The 18,986-nt window shown below is 41.0% G+C and overlaps 1 protein-coding gene across 1 annotated transcript in view; it reads left to right on the forward strand.

Annotated features, from left to right (window-relative positions):
• The window catches only part of DNAAF11 (dynein axonemal assembly factor 11), a 108,739-nt gene that overhangs the window by 22,214 nt on the left and 67,539 nt on the right, over positions 1–18,986 (forward strand). The window contains exons 4-5 of the mRNA XM_056110368.1: positions 6,994–7,166; positions 14,216–14,413. Coding sequence (XP_055966343.1) covers positions 6,994–7,166; positions 14,216–14,413 — 371 coding nt within the window. The remainder of the gene's footprint in view (positions 1–6,993; positions 7,167–14,215; positions 14,414–18,986) is intronic.

Here is an 18,986-nt window from a genome sequence, read left to right on the forward strand (position 1 = left end):
GAAACTCTTGGTAGCTTGCCGGGCTCTCCGAGAGGGGAAACATACAGATTTAGAGATATAAACTTAATTGCATTTATGATTTAGTAGCATTTTTAATATAGTGACTAAGTATGTTTTAATAATTAAATGGGACTGGAGTGATAGTACAGTGGGTAGGACATTTGTCTTGCATGCGACCTACCTATGTTTGATCCCCAGCATGCCATATGGTCCCCTGAGCACCGTTAGGAGTAATTCCTGAGTGCAGAGCCAGGAGTTACCCCTGAATATTGCCGGGTTTGATCCAAAAAGTCTCCCCCAAAAATCAATTGACTGAATTATAAAGTATATTGATGTGTTTTAAGTAAATTATTAATTCGGTGCTTGACATACTTTTAAACATGCTTGCCATTGTGAATAGTACTGAATAGTTTTGCACAAATTACTTGTTTTTCCAGCAGAGGTAATTACTGAAAATTTTTTCCTCCAAATGAAAGTCTGGATAAAGAAAAGGTAAAGGCCCTCCCGTTGATCGTCGATTTGCTCGAGCGGGCCCAGTAACGTCTCCATTGGAGACTTTGTTGTTACTGTGTCTGGCATATCGAATACTCTCGGTAGCTTGCCAGGCTCTCCGAGAGGGGCGGAGGAATCGAACTCGGGTCGGCCATGTTGGCCGCTTGTAAGGCGAACGCCCTACCCGCTGTGCTACCGCTCCAGCATAAAGAAAGGAAGGTATTATGAAGTCTATATACCATACACTGACAGATAACTGAAAATCCTAACTGTTCTCTCATACTTGCTAATGTATTTTTAATGTTGTTTAAAGTGTATAGTTTAAATGTTTATGATTAAAATATTTTTAAATCTTAGGAAAATTTTCAACATTTTTTCCTAATTTTAGTTGGAGTTATTTTGTTCTTTACATTTATATAATTTTTTTTAAAAAAGATGTAAAGTCATTGAGTTACCTTATCCTTATAAAAGAGTCTCTTTGTTTATCTGTTCTTACTCATTTTAGATATTTATGTTTAATATTTAATACTTTACCAGAGTAATATAATATGTTTTATCGCATTAACAATAGCTTCAAAAGCCAAAGTGTTTTTTTTTTTTTACTTAAGTTGAAAACTATCACTTCTTGCCAATGTTGTAAAGCCCTGGGTTTTACACCCTAGAGGGAGCCACTCTTAGCTCTCCTTGTTTCTTTTGCTACATGTTTCCTTCTGTGCTTTTCTTCTATTTCATGATATTCTCACTTAGGCACTTGTTGTTCTTTCCTTAATTAGAAGAGGCAGGTTTTCAAGATTTTCTCTCTCATTTAATCCACTTTGCACTAATATATATATGTATGTGTGTGTATATATATATATGTATGTATATTTATCACACAATGGGATATCCTAGAGGGATACATGATATTGACCCATTTTTGGTGACTGGTATTTTGAATTTAATTGTTTTTTTTTTTTGGAAGGAATAGTTAGCTGCTGATCCACGTCTAACTTCTGATCCTTCTTACTCCCCTTCTCTTACCTCCTGCCTCCAGACTTGTCTGGCTCTCTTCCACAGTGGTATGGGTTATGGTCTTAGGCTGTGCTGGGCCTTCCCTTCTGATGGTTGTGATCACAACTACTTGTACTTACAAATGCAAAATTGCATTCCACAGAGCTTCAGCTAGGGAATTTCTTGGTAACCGGCGTGGTGAGGGTGGTGATGTCGTGTTAGTAATAAGTAGCTGATATTAGCAAGGAGACTGACTGTGTACACTCTGGGGTACTGTTCAGCTGTTCGGCTGGCTTCCATTCCCAAGTCCCCAGTTTAGAACTGTGTGAACTTTATACATTTCTGAACTCTTTTGCCTTACAGTTCCAGTATGCTGTGGTAGTGAATAAAACCTTCAAAAGTGTAGTGCCTTAAAACCATGTTTTTAGATCCAAGGGATCTGATGGTGGCAGTGTCTGCCTTGATGGCATGAAAGCAAGCCCTTACCATGCCCTGCAGTGCCCCAGGAGCACTGAGTACTAGTACTGTGATTGTGATCCAAAGTGTCAGAATAAGTGCATCCTTTGGTACCCTACAACCATGTGTACACACCACCTGCATGCTCTGCACCCATGGGTGTGAGCACCATACCGAAGTGATGCTCACAACAATGTAAGGGAATGTCTCCTGCCCCCGTGCCTGACTATTCCTCGCCGGGGCCCCTTGGAGGGGAGCGGGTTGAGCTTTCCTCCCTGCCCTGGCCAGGGCCCCAGCAGCCGAAGACCTCCAGGACCAGCCACCACCATGCTGAGACCACTCTCCGCACACCTGAAGGTACCGGCAGAGGGACAAAGCCACGTGGGTTCCGGGGCCGAGATCTCCAAGCCTACTCGGATTGGAGTCGAGCATCCTCCACCCAGATCCTCCAAATTCCAGTAGGCGGGGGTCACACCCACCAACTGGCCCCCTGGCGCTGTGTAATCCCATCAGCAGCCAAGACTCTGAGACTATAAAAACCAGCTCCCGGAGGAGAAGAGCGCAGTCTCCTGCTCCCGCGCCTGGCTATTCCTCGCAGGGGCCCCTTGGAGGGGAGCGGGTTGAAGGGAATGGGAAACAGCAAAAAGAAGACAGGCCATGTTTCACACCCATTCACAATGTTGTGGTTGAGCAATCGTATTGAACTTCTTTGATCCATGTAATCAGTTGTGACAGTCATTATTAGATCTATAGCTGAGATGGCTTCTTCACTACATTTTCCGCTGATTTAAACAGGAAGTGGTGTTGTGCCCAAGTTTCAGATTCCGAATTGCGGAGAGACCAAGTCACACATGATAATGCAAAAGCAAAGGAACTTTATTACTAGCCCGAGCCAGCGCTAGCTCGAGCAAGGGTCCAAGTCTCATCCATCCAATGCAGTGGAGTCTTGACAAGGACCCCGACTCCAAATCACAAGCAGTTTATATAGGGTTGAGTCAAGAAGTGGCTTATATACTGGTCTATTTTTAGCACTGCCCTATTACAACAGTGGTCAGCAATTAGACAGCAGGTACCAGTAACAGTTTGGGGTTCTTTCCAAGAAGGGTGCAACAACCCCTCATAACTGGCCAGATCCGACTGCCCAGTTTCTTATCTAGGTGAATTACTGAATTGGGAGTTTACAAGAAACTGCTTTGGGGAAACAGAAACTCAGTCCTAGTTGAGACTTAACGTTAGCAGCAGCTTGTCAGTAGCTTCTGAGGAGCCTGTTTTGGGCCTCACAGTGGCCCCCATGTAGGATGTGCTCCTTACTCTGCTCCACCATACATGAGACTGTTCCCCAATGTGGATGCCGTTTCACCTTGCTTTCCCTACAAACCCCCCTGCTAGGCAGGCAGCCTCTCATGTGGATTATTTTTCGGTCCTCCAGCTCTGACATCTTCCTTTTGGTTCTCCTATGTTGCCTCCCTATTTGCTCTGCTGTATCTCCGACACCCATTTCTGGGTATAATGTGCCATCTGGCTTTTCCTTTAGATTCAGATACCCCAGGGTTGGCCATCTCTGGCATGAAGACTCTGCTCGGGTATGTCCCTCTCTGCTGGGATGCCTTCCTCACTGACCTGAGGCTTTGAGGCACATGCCCAACCACTGCTAAAGCTACAGCTTCGCACTGCTAGACCTAAAGCTGTGCCCTTCACTGCTCAGCCTCTGATTTCGCTGGCCAATGCATTTTTTCTCTACATGTTTTTCTCATTCTGTTTGATTTGGAGTCCTCTGGACCTTCATAGCTATTTTCTGTCTGTCCACTTTTTCTTTGCTTTGCTTTGCCTTCCTATGTTTTGAAGGGCACAAGGGAGAGGGAGAAAAGAATAAAAGTGAAGATATAGGCATAGAAGAAAAAAGAAGGAAAATATGTAAGAGGAAGAACCATAAATCTTTTCTTTCTCTATTTTTGTCCACTGCCCCTTCTTTCTTCACTTCCGATGTTATTAAAATAGGAATATAATTATGGTGGTGATTGCCACTTTGTAAAAGGTGATGATAACGTCAACTGGAATATCAGTAAAAGAATGAGAAAATTTAGTACCGAATATCTGTAGAACTTGATGACTGATGACATAAACAGGTTATAAATTGACATAAACAGTTTAATTTTCAAATGACCCTTGACTTGTTGATGTCAGACTCACATGTGGTTACAGAATTGTGACAGCATTAATAAGGGTTAGACAGGAAAAAATGCAGAAAACTCTCTAAAGGAGTGGAAAGTGATTGAACATATGGGGAGTTCTATTTGGTACATTTTGAATGTTATTTAGGCATTTGGAACGGGATGGGCATTCAGAAAAAGGAATAAGATCTTCAGTTGTGGATGTGAGATGTCGAGTTATTTTTTGAGAGTTGTCATAATCTTGGGTTGGTCAATTATATAAGTATAATTTATTTGAAAAAGACTGACTAGGAAGAAAACCATTGTATTTTGGATATAGAAGACTCAGGTGTTAGATTCAAGAATAGATAAGAGAGAGGGAGCAAAATAAATAAATAAAATGTGAGAAACCTTGCCAAAGGTAACACTGTTACTGTTGCAGAACTGTGAGTCAGTATGAATCAAATTTCATATTTGTGAGGTTAACAAATCAAGAAAAGGTAGTTTACTAAGCAATGAAAGGAAAGCAGTACATAACTAGGGAGCATATATGGGAAGAGTAAAGTATATAAAAGTTTGAAGGTAATGAGTGCAGACCAGGAGAGCTGGGTTTCACCAGGTGATGCCCTAAAATGTTGAAGGCTGCAAAGTCTTTCAGGTGAGTCCTGAAAGCATAAGTCTGTTGTAGGGAGAGACAGCTTTATACTGAGCCTCACCAACAGGGGTACCTCACCAACATGCCAACTCTTCCAGAGTTCACAATGTGCAAGGCAAATCCCCTACCCACAGTACTATCACCCAGACCTCCCTAGCTAATTTTTGCAAATGAAGCCCTCTAGTTCACACACTGTTCTCAGTACTTTTTGTGAATAATCTTATCTTTATAGCAACTTCCAATTTGGTAACAACATTATAGTGATTCTACACATGAGAAGACTGAGGCCCGTCTGCCTCGTGAGCTGGGAAGAAGGCAGCTGGAATCAAGAAGGGATCACTAAGTCAATGATGGTTGGAAGGATTGTTAGGGATGGGAGTTGTGTGCTGAAAGTAGATAAAGGACCAAACTTGATGGCCTCTCAGTATTTGTATTGCAAACCATAATGCCCACAACTATAGAGAGAGAGTATGGGGGAAATTATCTGCCATGGAGGTGGGGGAGGGTGGGAAAGGAGGGGGTTACATTGGTGACAGAGAATGTGCACTGGTGGAGGGATGAGTATTCCATCATTGTATGACTGAAACTCAAACTTGAAAACTTTGTAACTGTATCTCATGTTGATTCAATTAAAAAAAGATGGGGGCTTCTAACTTCTTCAAGATTATAGGGCAAGAATGTGACAGAGAAAGAGTTCAAAGTCTAATTCAAAAGTTTGTCTTTCTAATTCATATGGACTGTGTGAGAGGGGAGCTAATTCAAATTTGAATTTAATTCACACATCTATACTGAAGATGGGTATGTCAGGTTTACCCTGTTTCAGTAACTCACCATTTTCCATCCTTCCTAAGAGGAACGAATTTGTTATTTTAACCTTTTATTATACCTTTAGCCTTTCATTTCATTTCATTTCATTTCATCATCCTGTTATTCGTCAGTTGCCTCGAGCAGGCCCCAGTAACGTCTCTTTCATCCTAGCCCTGATATTATATTCAAGGCTCTTTAGGAGAATGAGACCCATCATTGTTACTGGTATTTGGCATATTTGGTACGCCACGGGGAGTTTGCCAGACTCTGCCCTGTGGGCAGGCTACATTTGATAGCCTGCAAGTTTATCCAAAGTAGGAATGAGACAATAAGATGTCATAAAAAAAAAAGCCTTATCCACTGTAAATCTCTCTGGCCCCATTCTGTCTCTTTAAGGTGACTACAAATATTATTTCTGATGGATTAATTTTGGGGGAGGGGCCCACACCTATTGGTGCTCAGGGATTATGCCTGTCTCAGTACTCAGGAATTACAACTGGCAGTGTTCAGGGGCCCATATGGGGTGGCAGGGATAAAACCTGGGTTAGCTGTGTGCAAGTCAAATACCCTATCTGCCCTGCTATCACTCTAGCCCCTCTGATGGATTTATCAAATTCCTTTCTTTGGGGGGAACTTCCCTTTACTTTGAATGTTCTAACTGCCTTCAAAACTTTTTAAAAAGATTCAGATGCTCTTAACCTTTTTTGGCATCTGTGAACAGGTATCTGTCTGCATACTGTCCCATTGACCGGAATTTAGAACAAAGCAATAGACAAAGTGTATTTTTACCTTTCTACACCCGCAGAATATGGAATATTGTTCTAGATGCCCTGTATAAAGGAGCATTGTTCTCAAGTAAAGTCCATCCTAGCACACTCATGTGGATTTTCTTTACACACAGTAAATAGGAGCAAACTAAATCCAAATGTTAGCCAGATTAGCACTTGCATATGGTTCAGGGAAGTGATCTCTCCTAGATGGAGATGCTACGGGACTAAAAATAAAGGGAGGTGTAAATAAAAATGATCAAGACTAAATATTTGAGGGGCTGTCAGGGGAGATAGCTCAAGTAATAGGAGTGCTTGTCTTGCAAGCATGTGGCCCTGACATTGATCCCTGGCACCACACAGTTACCTTGAGGTTACCTTGAGTACCGCTGGGGGTAGTCCTGAAGCCCCCAACGCACCCCTGGTGGTGCCAGAGCATTGTGTGGTACCTCTTCTTAGGAGCCCTCTCTCCCCCCAGTCCTCCCAGAGAGAAGAAAAAAGACCAAGCCTTTGAGTTGATATTTCTGCTAATCCACTTTTTGGTAAGCAATTAATCGGTCTTAATTACGGAGACTTAAAATAGTACAGTTTCTATCATGTGCTGTTACCCACATTTTATTAACTGTGATTTCTTTTTTCGTTTTTTTTTTGCCTTTATTTTAATTTCTCTCAACAGGATGTGAAGGGCTAACAAAACTTGACTTGACCGTCAACTTCATTGGTGAGCTGAGCAGTGTTAAAACCCTCCAGCACAATATCCACCTGAAGGAACTCTTTCTCATGGGTAACCCATGTGCTGATTTTGATGGCTATAGGCAGTTTGTTGTGGCAACTCTTCAACAATTAAGGGTATGCTTATTTTCATAATGAAAAACCTGTAATCTGCAATTATAATGATTTTTTTTATTTCTTCACAATTTCAGAGAATGTGTTGTTTCAGAGACTGGAATATTTATAAAAACCAAAACCAATTCTTTGACTATTGAACTTCTAAAATTGTTTTTAAGTGTTCAAAAATCTTTGAAAAATAAATTTCATACTTTTCTCTTTTCCCATTTGTGACACAGCAGAGCTTGTTTGAACTATTTCTTTAATTCAAATCAATGTTACAAAGAGCATTCATCATTACTAAGATCAAACTGAAAGGTTTTGAGATGATTAAAGCTAAGTGACTTTTTAATTAAATCACTTTGCTTTATTAAAAAAGAATTTATTATTATTATTGTTATTATTATTAGGTTTTGGGACACACTCGGCAATACTCAGGGCTCACTCTTGGCTCTGCACTCAGGGATTACTCCTGGTGTTGTTTGGGATACCATATGGCTTTGTATGGCATTCCGGGGATTGAATCCAGGTTGTGCAAATGCAAGGAAAGAGCTTTACCCATTGTACTGCCTTTCCAGTTCCAGAACTAATTTTATTATAGCTTTATTTTTAACTTCCTCGTGTGGTGGTAGTTCTCAAACTTTAGTGGGCATTGAAATACTTGGATGGTAATTATTAGGTCTCAGAGTTCCTGGTTCAGCTGGTTTGCTACACCATTGAGAATTTTGCATATTTAATCAATAAGCTCTGAGGTGGATCAGATGCTAATAGTCCAGGAGTTACTATTTTATCTATTAGCCTCTTTTTTACAGAACTGCTAGATTAGTATTTTAGAAACTTTGGAAATGACATGTGATTTCTAGAGAAATCATCTACTTGAAGCTACTGAGGTAGTATTGTTAATTTTCATATAATTATGGCCGTTCTTGACCCTCATGCTTCTGTCAGGAGAATACATAGATGCATTGGCTTTGTCATGGACCTTTTTTTTTCTGAAATAAGTACTTTTATTAAAGGTATTGTTAACTGAACAAAACAAGTTGCCTATCACAAAAGTTTTCATGATTATCTTTGGACATGGCAGTAGGGGTAGAAAGAAATCTTTTTTTCTAATTTTTTTAAAATACTCTCGGCAGGCTACCGAGAGTATTCCACCCACATGGACAGAGCCTGGCAAGCTCCCCATGGTGTATTCAATATGCCAAACACAGTGATGACAATAGGTCTCGTTCCCCTGACTCTGAGAGAGCCTCCAATCGTTGGGAAAAGATGAGTAAAAAGAGGCTGCTAAAATCTCAGGGCTGGGAAGAATAGAGATGTTACTGGTACCCGCTTGAGTAATTCGAAGACCAACGGGATGACAGTGATACGGTGAATACAGTGATTTATATATTAAATCACCATGACAGTAGAGCATTACAAAGCTGTTTGTGACTGGGTTACAATCATATGGTGTTCAAACATCCATCCTTCCACCAGTGTAATTCCCCAGCATCAACGCCCCCAGTTTCCCCACCCCCTTCACAATTGACCCCATGCTGGCAATGCAGTGTTCTGGCTTGAGAGGCCTGGAATGCGGGCTAGGAGTTGTTTCAGTGCGCTGGTTGCAGTGTCTCTGATTTGACCAAACTTTTGCAATAAGATGAGTGCCTTAGGTGTTTACAGGCATGATGAAGCCATTGCTCTGAGAGTCGATGCTCCCTGTTTCACCTGACACTCCTGTCATTGGAGCAGGTTGAATCTCAAAGAGAAAGGCTGCAGTGGGCACTAAAACTACACTTAATGGGGCTCTGTGTGTATTAATGCATAGGCTTTGGAGCAAGTCTTTCATCAGAGTCAACTATTAGAATAGGCAACAGCATCTCTTTGAGAAATACTATTTGTAAGTGTTTGCCAGTGTTTTACAGATAAGTTGATAAACTTTGTACTTGTAATTGCCACTTCATCAAAAGCTTGCAATTTACTTGAAAGGAATTGTATTAAATGATGTCTTATTCTCCTAGGATTGTCACGACAAAGTACAGGGAACTGCCTGAAACCTCAAACTTTTATTGACAACACAGAAGTCTAGAAGTTTGAGATCAAAGTGTCTGTAGTAGGAGTTAGCTCCTAAAGACAGCGAGGAGAGTCTATTTCTAGCTTTTCTTCTAGCTTCTGGTAGTTTTTGACTGTGCAAGATTTTTTTTTTTTGGCTTATATCTGTCTCTTCACATAATAGTTTTTTTTAAAATCTACTTTCGTGTGCTGAAAGTAGGTAAAGGACCAAACATAATGGTCTCTCATTATCTGTATTGTAAAACCATAATACCCAGAAGTAGAGAGAGAGTTAAGAGGGAAATTGTCTTCCACAGAGGCAGAGGGAGAGGTGGGACGGTGGGGCTGGGGTGGGGCAGGGAGAGGGATACTGGGGACATTGGTGGTTAAAAATATACACTGGTGGAGGAATGGGTGTTTGATTATTGTATAACTGAAACTCAAACGTGAAGGTTTTGTAACTGTAGCTCATGGTGATTCAACTAAAAGAATTATAATATGACAGTCATATTGGACAAGGGGCTACTTTCTCCTGTATAACCTCAACTGAGCTAATTACATATGCCATAGTTATTTCCTAATAAGGTCACATTCTGAATATGGACTCAGGAATTCAAGGTAACAGTTCCCCTCACCCCCCCCCCCCCACCCAGAGACACAATTTTGTTCACCACAGCTCATTTATTTGAGTTCCATATATAAAAGGTAAAGGCCCTCCCGTTGATCGTCGATTTGCTCGAGCGGGCCCAGTAACGTCTCCATTGGAGACTTTGTTGTTACTGTGTCTGGCATATCGAATACTCTCGGTAGCTTGCCAGGCTCTCCGAGAGGGGCGGAGGAATCGAACTCGGGTCGGCCATGTTGGCCGCTTGTAAGGCGAACGCCCTACCCGCTGTGCTATCGCTCCAGCCCTGCTATCGCAGTTCCATATATACATATCTTTTTTTTTTTTTGTGACTGAGCCACTGGTAAGTATGCACTGCAGAATAGTGAAAAAAAAAGTTTTGGTAATAGACTGGGATTTTGCTCATATCTCCACCATGAATAGTGTGCCCCATTTGTTTTTCATCAATAATGGACAGTTTCTACTTTCTACATTCTGTGAGAAAGTCGGTACATTTTTTTTTGCTTTTTTTGGGGGGTGGAGGTCACACGCGGAGATGCTCAGGGGTTACTCCTGGCTCTGCACTCAGAAATCACTCCTGGCGGTGCCTGGGGTCCGTCTGCAAGGCAAACGCCCTACCCGCTGTGCTATCACTCCAGTCCCAGAAAGTTGGTACATTTTAAATTCTGTTTCTTTGCTTTTTTTTCTTATAGTATATGTGAGATCATTCTATCACTGTATCACTGTCATCCTGTTGTTCATCGATGCCTCGAGCAGGCCCCAGTAACCTCTCTTTTGTCCTAGCCCTGAGATTTTAAGAAGTGCTACATTCGAGGCTTTTTCAGGGTCAGGAGAATGAGACCCATCATTGTTACTGGTTTTTGGCATATTAAATACACCACAGGAGTTTGCCAGACTCTGTCGTGTGGGCAGGATACTTTTGGTAGCCTGCCAGGTTCTCCAGAGTAAGAACTAGTAAATGGAGATGGGTTTTATAGTTCCTGGGTCTTGGCCAATGATGGGATTGCACGGCGCCAGGGGCAGTAAGTGGGTGTAATGCCTACATACTGGAAGGTAGGGGATGTGGGTGGAGGAGGCCCCAGTCCCAATCCGAGCAGGCTTGGAGATCTTTGGGTTTCAGGAATTCTAAATGAAAAACATTAGAAATGCTATAGTGTGTAACTTAAATGGACAGGAGTGGTAGTAGAGTGGGTAGGGTGCTTGCCTTAAACACTACTAACCCAGATTTGATCCCCAGCATCCTGTATGGTCCCTGGAACCTGCCAGGAACTCTTTCTGAGTGTAGCTGGGTGTGGCCTCAAGGGCCTCAAAACAAACCAAAACAACTACATAACCAAACCAAAAAAAAAAAAAAATCCACCCTCATTCATTAGACCTCCAAAACTCAAATGTGATTTTTTTCTTTTTATGTAGGAGTACGGCTATTTATTCAGCCACTGGTTAGCTGATTGAATTGTGCATGAACTCCACCTTACTTTTTAAAAATTTTTTATAATTTTATTTATTGAATCACTGTGAGAGCAGTTACAAAGCTTTCGGGTTTAAGTCTCGGTCATACAATGAAACACCCATACCTTCACCAGTGCCCATTCTCCACCCCTAACAACCCCAGTATACCCCCATCCCACACCCTCCCCCTACCTGTGGGGCAGATGATTTCCACATTACTCTCTCTCTATTGATCACATTCAATATTTTGACACCAGACCCACCAATATTATTTGAGATTTTACCCCAACACTCAGATCTGCTGAAAAGACAACAGTAGACAATTTGTTTTCTATTGCTGGTTATGAATAACACAAGATGTCGCATGGCTGCAGTAGTGGCCACGCAATTTTGAAATTCCAAAATTTTAACCCTTAAATCTGGAGGGATTTCTGCCAATACCTACTGGGTTCCAAGGTTTGCTCCTGAGTCTCTGGGATCATGGCCATTAAGCAGCTTGATCAGGAGCCAGAAAGGGCGTTCGTGAGCAATGACTTGGGGTCTCGTGGGGGTGGGGAGGACAGGACCGGCTCCACCCCCATCCTGTAAGGCCCAAAATGTCTTGTCACTGTGGGCCCAAATCTGACTGTCCAATGGCCTCTGAAGGATAATGGCCACCGAGCCGCCAGGGGGAAGCAGGCGAAGGGACAACACCCTTTTCCCCCTGGGGTGGCCCGGCGATGGTAACCTACTGTGGGGTCCGGACGCATTTCTGCCAAAAGCTGCAGGGTTTTGAGATTTGTTTCTGAGCCTCTGGGATCATGGCTGTTAGGCAGCTTGATCAGGAGCCAGAGAGGCAGTTCATGGACGATGACTTGGGGTCTCGTTGGGGTGGGGAGGACACGACCGGCTCCACCCCCATCCCATGAGACCCAACAAGTTTTGTCACTGTGGGCCCAAGCCTGACTGTCCAATGGCCTCTGGAGGATGACGGCCACCGAGCCACCAAGGTGGAGCAGCGAGAGTGGCAACACCCTTTCCCCTCTGGGGTGGCCCGGCAATAGTAACCTACTGTGGGATTTGACACATTTCTGCCAAAAGCCACTGGTTTTTGAGATTTCTTTCTGAGTCTCTGAGAGCATGGCCGTTTAAGCAGCTTGATCAGGAGTCAGAGAGGCTGTTTTGTGGGTGAAGACTTGGGGTCTCATTGGGGTGGGGAGGACACGACGGGCTCCACCTCCATCCCATGAGGCCCTGCGTGTCTCGTCACTGCGGGCCCAAACCTGAGTGTCCAGTGGCCTCTAGAGGATGGTGGCCACCAGACTGCCAAGGGGAACAGGCTAAGGCACGAAACCTATTCCCACCTGGATTGGCCCAGCACCGTTAACCTACTGCAGGGACCGGATGCATTTCTGCCAAAAGCCGCTGGATTTTGAGATTTGTTTCTGAGTCTCTGGGATCATGGCCATTAAGCAGTTCAATCAGGAACCAGAGGGGCCATGCCTCCAATTATATAGCTGAGCCGGAGGTGGTTTGTGGGTGTGTTTCCTATATACCTAACTTTTGGCCGTTTACTTTCTTGGTAACCTTTTCCCCAAGTTTTTGGGGTCTGGCCAAAGGCACAGCAGCAATTTTGGGGTATCTGGAAGTCTGAAGGTGCCATCAGGCTGCTGATGCACAAACCTCACAGGTACAGATTGACCTGCTGGTGGCACCATACCCCCTTCAAGTGTGATTTTTGGCTTTAAGGAATTTAGGCCATTTTCAAAGGTTACCTTTAAAAATCATAATAAAAAAAGATTCAATAATTCAAACCCTAGAACAGATGCTGGTAGATGTTGAAATATCTTCATATATTTTCAAAATGTGTTTTGTTTTGTTCTGTTTTGCCTCCTGTCTCTAAGGTAACAGGGAAGTCATTTGTCATAATCTCTTAGGAACAGTAGGTCTAGCAATTATATCTGTGTGTGTGTGTGTGTGTGTGTGTGTGTGTGTGTGTGTGTGGTGTATGCCTGTGAACGCACATTAATACTTGATTTTATGTTCTAAATAAGTTAAGAAAACATTATCTTGCTTCCTTCCAAATGTTTATCAAAATGTTAATGAAAATTTATATTTGACCATATGGTCATGGTCTTCCTGTTGTTCATCAATTTGTTCGAGCGGGCCCAGTAACGTCTCCATAGTGAGACTTGTTACTGTGTTTGGCATATTGAATACATCACAGGGAGCTTGCCAGGCTTTGCTGTGTGGGCGAGATACTCTTGGTAGCTTGCCAGGCTCTCCGAGAGGGGTGGAGGAATCGAACTCGACTTGGCCAGGCCAGCTGCACACAAGGCAAAGGCCCTACCGCTGCACTATTGCTCCAGCCCATTTGATCATAATCTCTCAGTTTATTCAATCTTAATTTAAAATCTTTCAAGATCTCCACAGTGAATCTCTACATGGTAAATGAATTTTGGAACTGTTATGGGAAAGCTATAAAGCTATAAAACCCAGCTACCGGACATCTTATTATCTCATTCTTGCTTTGGACAACGTGGTGGGCTACCAAATGTAACCTGCCCACATGGCAGAGTCTGGCAAACTCCCTGTGGTGTACCCAATATGCCAACTACCAGTAACAATGATGGGGTTCATTCTCCTAACCCTGAAAGAGCCTTGAATGTGGCACTTTTTTGAATCTCAGGGCTAGGACGAAGGAGACGTTACTGGTGCCTGCTCAAGGCAATCGAGGAACAACAGGATAATCATGATTGTTATGGGAAAGCTTGAAATTGTTTCATTTTCTAATCAAAGATAACAAAAATCATGGAACTGATCATGTTTTTCTGTTTTGCTTTCACTGTATTTATAATTCCACCATGATTCTGCATTATTTATTGTTTTTAAACTTTAAAATATTCCAGTCCAAGTCTACCGGTGCTGATTCAAATTGTGACTTTTTCATAACTGCACCCTGTTGATTGTCCTTTTCTTCTAGTGGTTGGATGGTAAAGAAATAGAGCGTTCAGAAAGGATTCAAGCATTGCAGAACTTTCCAGAAATTGAACCATCTATCAAAGAGCAGGAAAAAATTTACTGTCTTAAACGAGCCAAAGAAAAGGAAGCGACTCAGAAAAAAGTTCAGGAAGAATGTGGAAAGGAAAAAAAGAGAAGTCACAAAGAGAATTTCAGGCAAGTGAACCTTAGAACTCACTGTGCTTTTGTTAGTCACTAGGGTTGCTTTCCAAGATTCTGGTAAAATCATCAAGCTATATGTTCACTTCCCCAATATGAATGCAATCTAGCTTCTTGAACTATGGGTTACCAACTGGGGTAACGTTTTAAAAACTTATTTTAAAATAAGTTTGTATGGTTCATTATCAGTGAATGGTTTCTATACCGTACTTCAACATCTTGGGTGAAAGGGATCGCCAATGGAAAAAATATAAGAAGCCTGGTTTACAGTATCATGAAACTCCAGATGATTAACTTTGAAGAATAAATTAGGATGTGAATTTTGGGGAAAGTAGAGCATCCCACTGTTTGTGCCAGTTCTATGAGGTTTTCCTCTCAGAAACAAATGCCTTTCTAAACCAGCAGCTTTAATTTGCATCTAAAATTATCTTCAAATCTCTTGGAAAATGTGCACAGGAAAGATGAATTAACAGGTGTACTTAGATTTGTAATGTAGGACTGTTTCAGAAAAAGTTAGATGCAAATCACATTATTATAATTGAACAATTTTAATTGCATCATAAAATGTTCTATTTTGTGAACTGTATACTAATACATTTTAATGTGATTAATGTGACTTTAATTGGTATACTTTTACAAACATAAATATTTCATGCTTCTTCATTTTAAATGAATTGCAACTGTTGTCAGCTGATTTGATTCTATACTACAAAAGCTTTAAATATTTTGATAATGGGACTGGATATGTGGCTCAGTGATAGAACATGTGTATCACCTGTGTGAGGCATTTTGCATTCAATCCCCAGAACTCAGAAAAATAGAAAATAAAAGAAAGATAAATATTTTCATAATAGAATTTTAAACTTGAGAAAATAATAATCATAAAATATTTCAAACACATAAATGTTTATAAAGTGATAACTATATAGACCCACTATATAGATTTTTAAAATGTCAATAGTTTTGCCTTTTATTTTCCCTAAGAAGTGACCTAGGGCCACGCCTGATGATTATTAAACACTTAGCTAATTATTCAATGAGAGAGACTAAGGATGTCGTGCTCCTCCAGCCTTGCAATGCTGGGGAGTTATCTGGGCTATCAGGTAATGCTTCCTGTACCCAAATCAGCAGCTTTCCAGGGGTCTCCGGGGCTGCATCTGGTAGTGCTCAAGGCACTTTCTGGTGCCAAGGATTGAAACTAAGTCACATGCAAAGTGTGTGCCTTAATCCTTGTACTATCTACATGGCCCTTGGAATACTGCATAATTGGTCTTACCAATTGTTTATTAAAGCATATTCACTTATACTCACCTATCAATAGTGGAGGAGTTCTTCATCTTTGTCAATATCATCAATATGGTGATAGTACAGCAAGTAGGGTGATCCAGGTGTGACTGAAAACAAAAACAGACAAAAAGATATGTTAATACCTAAGCCAATCAAGTTGAGTGGCATATAGCATCTGATATTTAATTCACATTTTAAAAATCACTAAAGTGAAAGATTGTAGCTACCTTGTATATTTTCAATTGTTTTCAATTATAATTAAATGGACTACTTTTCCTTGTTGAAAAAATCACTAGAGTAAGAATTTGTATCTGAAATAGTATCTTAAATTAGTGTCTGAAAGGTGGTTTTTTGGTTATTATTTGTGTGTGTGTGTGTGTTTGTTTGTTTTTGCTTTTGGGTCACACCTGGCTATGCACTAAGCATTACTCCTGGCTCATGTACTCAGGAATTACTCCTGGCAGTGCTCGGGGAACTATATAGGATGCTGGTAATTGAACCTGGGTCAGCGCATGCAAGGCAAATGCCCTATCCACTGTGCTGTCTCTCCAGCCCCTGTTTTTGTTTTTTTTAATTACTACAGGGTCATATTTGTGTGAGATTAATCTTTCTTATTACTAATCTCTCCCCCATGAACAGCTAATTGTCTCTGCACTATTGGTTTAGATGCTGTTCTTCCACAGATCTCTTTTAGCATTTTACCATATAACCTCCCCTCAGAGAGAAGGGAGCTTCATCTGTCTGGGGCTTCCTGATAACCTTTAACTAATTTTAGTTTCTGTGGGTTTATGGTGAATCTTGATATTTTGAAGGAAATATTCTTTTATTTTAGATTTGTTTATTTTTTGTTTGTTTGTTTGGGGGCCACACCTGGCTGTGTTTTGGTTTACTCCAGGCCCCGCATTCAAGGATCACTCCTGATAGGTCTTTGGGAACCATATGTCGTACCTAAGATCAAACTTGGATCAGCCTCTTATCAGGCAAGGACTCTACCTACTGTACCATTGCTTCAGCCTCTCAAAGTATTCTTAATTATACATGAAATTTCACTCATATGCAAAATTTTTTGTTGTTGTTAATTTTGGAGGGAGGGGAGCACACCTGACAGTGACCACAGCTTTCTCCTGGATTTGTGTTTAGAAATCACTCCTGGCAGGGAGACATGTACGTGGTTCCAGGGATCAAACCTGCATCTACTCTTAAGGTGCAAGGAAATACCCTGCCTACTATACTATCATTCCAGCCCCTGTTCTGAAAAAAAAGAAAATTAAGATCCTCTATTTAGACTCTAAATTCCTAATGTGATTTTGATTGAAATTGTCACTGTCACTGTCACTGTCACTGTTCTCCGATTGTTCATCGATTTGCTTGATCAGGCCCAGTAACACCTCCATCGTGAGACTCATTGTTACTGTGTTTGGCATAGTGAATATGTCACGGGTAGCTTGCCAGGCTTTGCTGTGCGGGCAAGATACTCTCTGTAGCTTGCTGGGGTCTCCTAGAGGGGTGGAGGAATCGAATTTGAGTCAGTCGGGTTGGGCTCATGCAAGGCAAATGCCCTACCTGCTGTGCTATCACTCCAAACATTGAAATTATATTTATTTTATATTAATTAGGGGAAAAGTTGGAGTCTTCATGACTTTGATTCTTTCCTTGTTGAATTTTGGAATAGCTCTATTTATTTCTAACTTTTGAGTTCTTTGATAAGATTTTATAATATTCTCTGTAAATTTCTTACATTATTTTTGTTACATTTCTATGTATCTTGTAGAATGAGGTTTTTAAATAGAATTATAATTGCTTCTGTTGATGCATAAAAATGCAACTGATTTCTGTATACTATATTTTTAAAGCAGTTTTTCTGAACTTTTAAAAAAGAAGGTAAATCTGTAGGTTATCTTATGTTTGCTACTTTAAAAAATATATAGTTTTAAGTAATTGTCTTTCCCCCCTACCAGCCCATTTTTTTGGCCACACCTGGTGGTGCTCGAGGCTTATTCTTGTCTTTGCACTCAGGGATCACTCTCAATAGGCTTGGGGAACCATATGTGGTGTCAGGAATCAACCCTTGGTGAGTCAAGTGCGTGGCAAGCACCCTGTTCTTTGTACTATCACTTTGGCCTGAAACTCACCTCTTTAAAAGAATTCTTAAAATCGTTTTTCATCTACTTTGCATTTTTCTTTGTGGTGCCTGCCTCGAACTTTCAGGCTGAAGTAGAATAGCAGTAATAAGGATGGTTTGCTCTATCTTGTTCCTGATTCTAGAAGGAATAGTTCTAACTCTTCATCATTAAGTATCACTTTAGCAGTGGTGTTTTAGTTAAGGAAATTTCCCCCTTTTTACCCTTTCTCTAAGGGTCACTTGTAGCTCTGCACTCAAGAATTACTCCTGGTGTGCTCAAGGGAAGCTAGAGATCAAACCTGGGTCAGACACATGCAAAGCAAACACCTACCCACTGTACTATCAGTCTGGCCAAGTAAGTTTCCTTTTATACAAACTTCATAAAAAGCTTTTGCCATTACAAGTACCAGATTTTTATGTTGGGATAGTCTTGTTTTACTTGTTAATGTGCTGAATAAGATTAATAGATTTTTCAATATAAAACCATCCTTGAATTTCTAGAATAAACTTGATTTTTCAATTATATTTTGAAATACATTATTGCATTTGTCTTTACTTATATTTTATCTATCGATAGATCTATGAATGTAGATTTTTAGATTTTTGCTACAATGCCTCAGGAATGTTTTTCATTTGTTTTTTGTCTTTCTTTTATATTTAGGTGCAAGAGATCAAGCTTGGGTGACACATTCATTGAGCCACATCCCCAGACCCTTTAATTCTATTTCTCTGATGTTTTGCTGCAAAGCAATGAAATGTGTTGGGAATGTTTGGTTGATAAAAGTTTATACAAATTATGCCAGACACAGTAACAACAAAGTCTCCAATGGAGACGTTACTAGGCCCGCTCGAGCAAATCGATGATCAACGGGAGGAGGGCCTTTACTTTACTTACTTACTTACTTAAATTGATTAGGTTCATGCTCTTCAGAAGAAGCATAGTCAGGTTTCTTGCAGGAAACCTGAATTTGCAAGAAATTCTTTCTTCCTGACCACAAGCCCCATTACTCCCTCCATCCTTTACCCCTACTACTCTATTTAACCTGAATAAAAACATCTATGAACAGACACCTAGACATTCTAGAGGAATGACATTGAAATAGAAGCACAATGACTTAGAGGGGTATCAATGAAATTTCCGATGTCAGAAGCTGAGCAGTTGTCA

The sequence above is a fragment of the Sorex fumeus genome, unplaced genomic scaffold (genome assembly GCF_029834395.1).
Source record: "Sorex fumeus unplaced genomic scaffold, SorFum_2.1 ptg000002l, whole genome shotgun sequence".
NCBI classification, from domain to species: Eukaryota; Metazoa; Chordata; class Mammalia; order Eulipotyphla; family Soricidae; genus Sorex; species Sorex fumeus.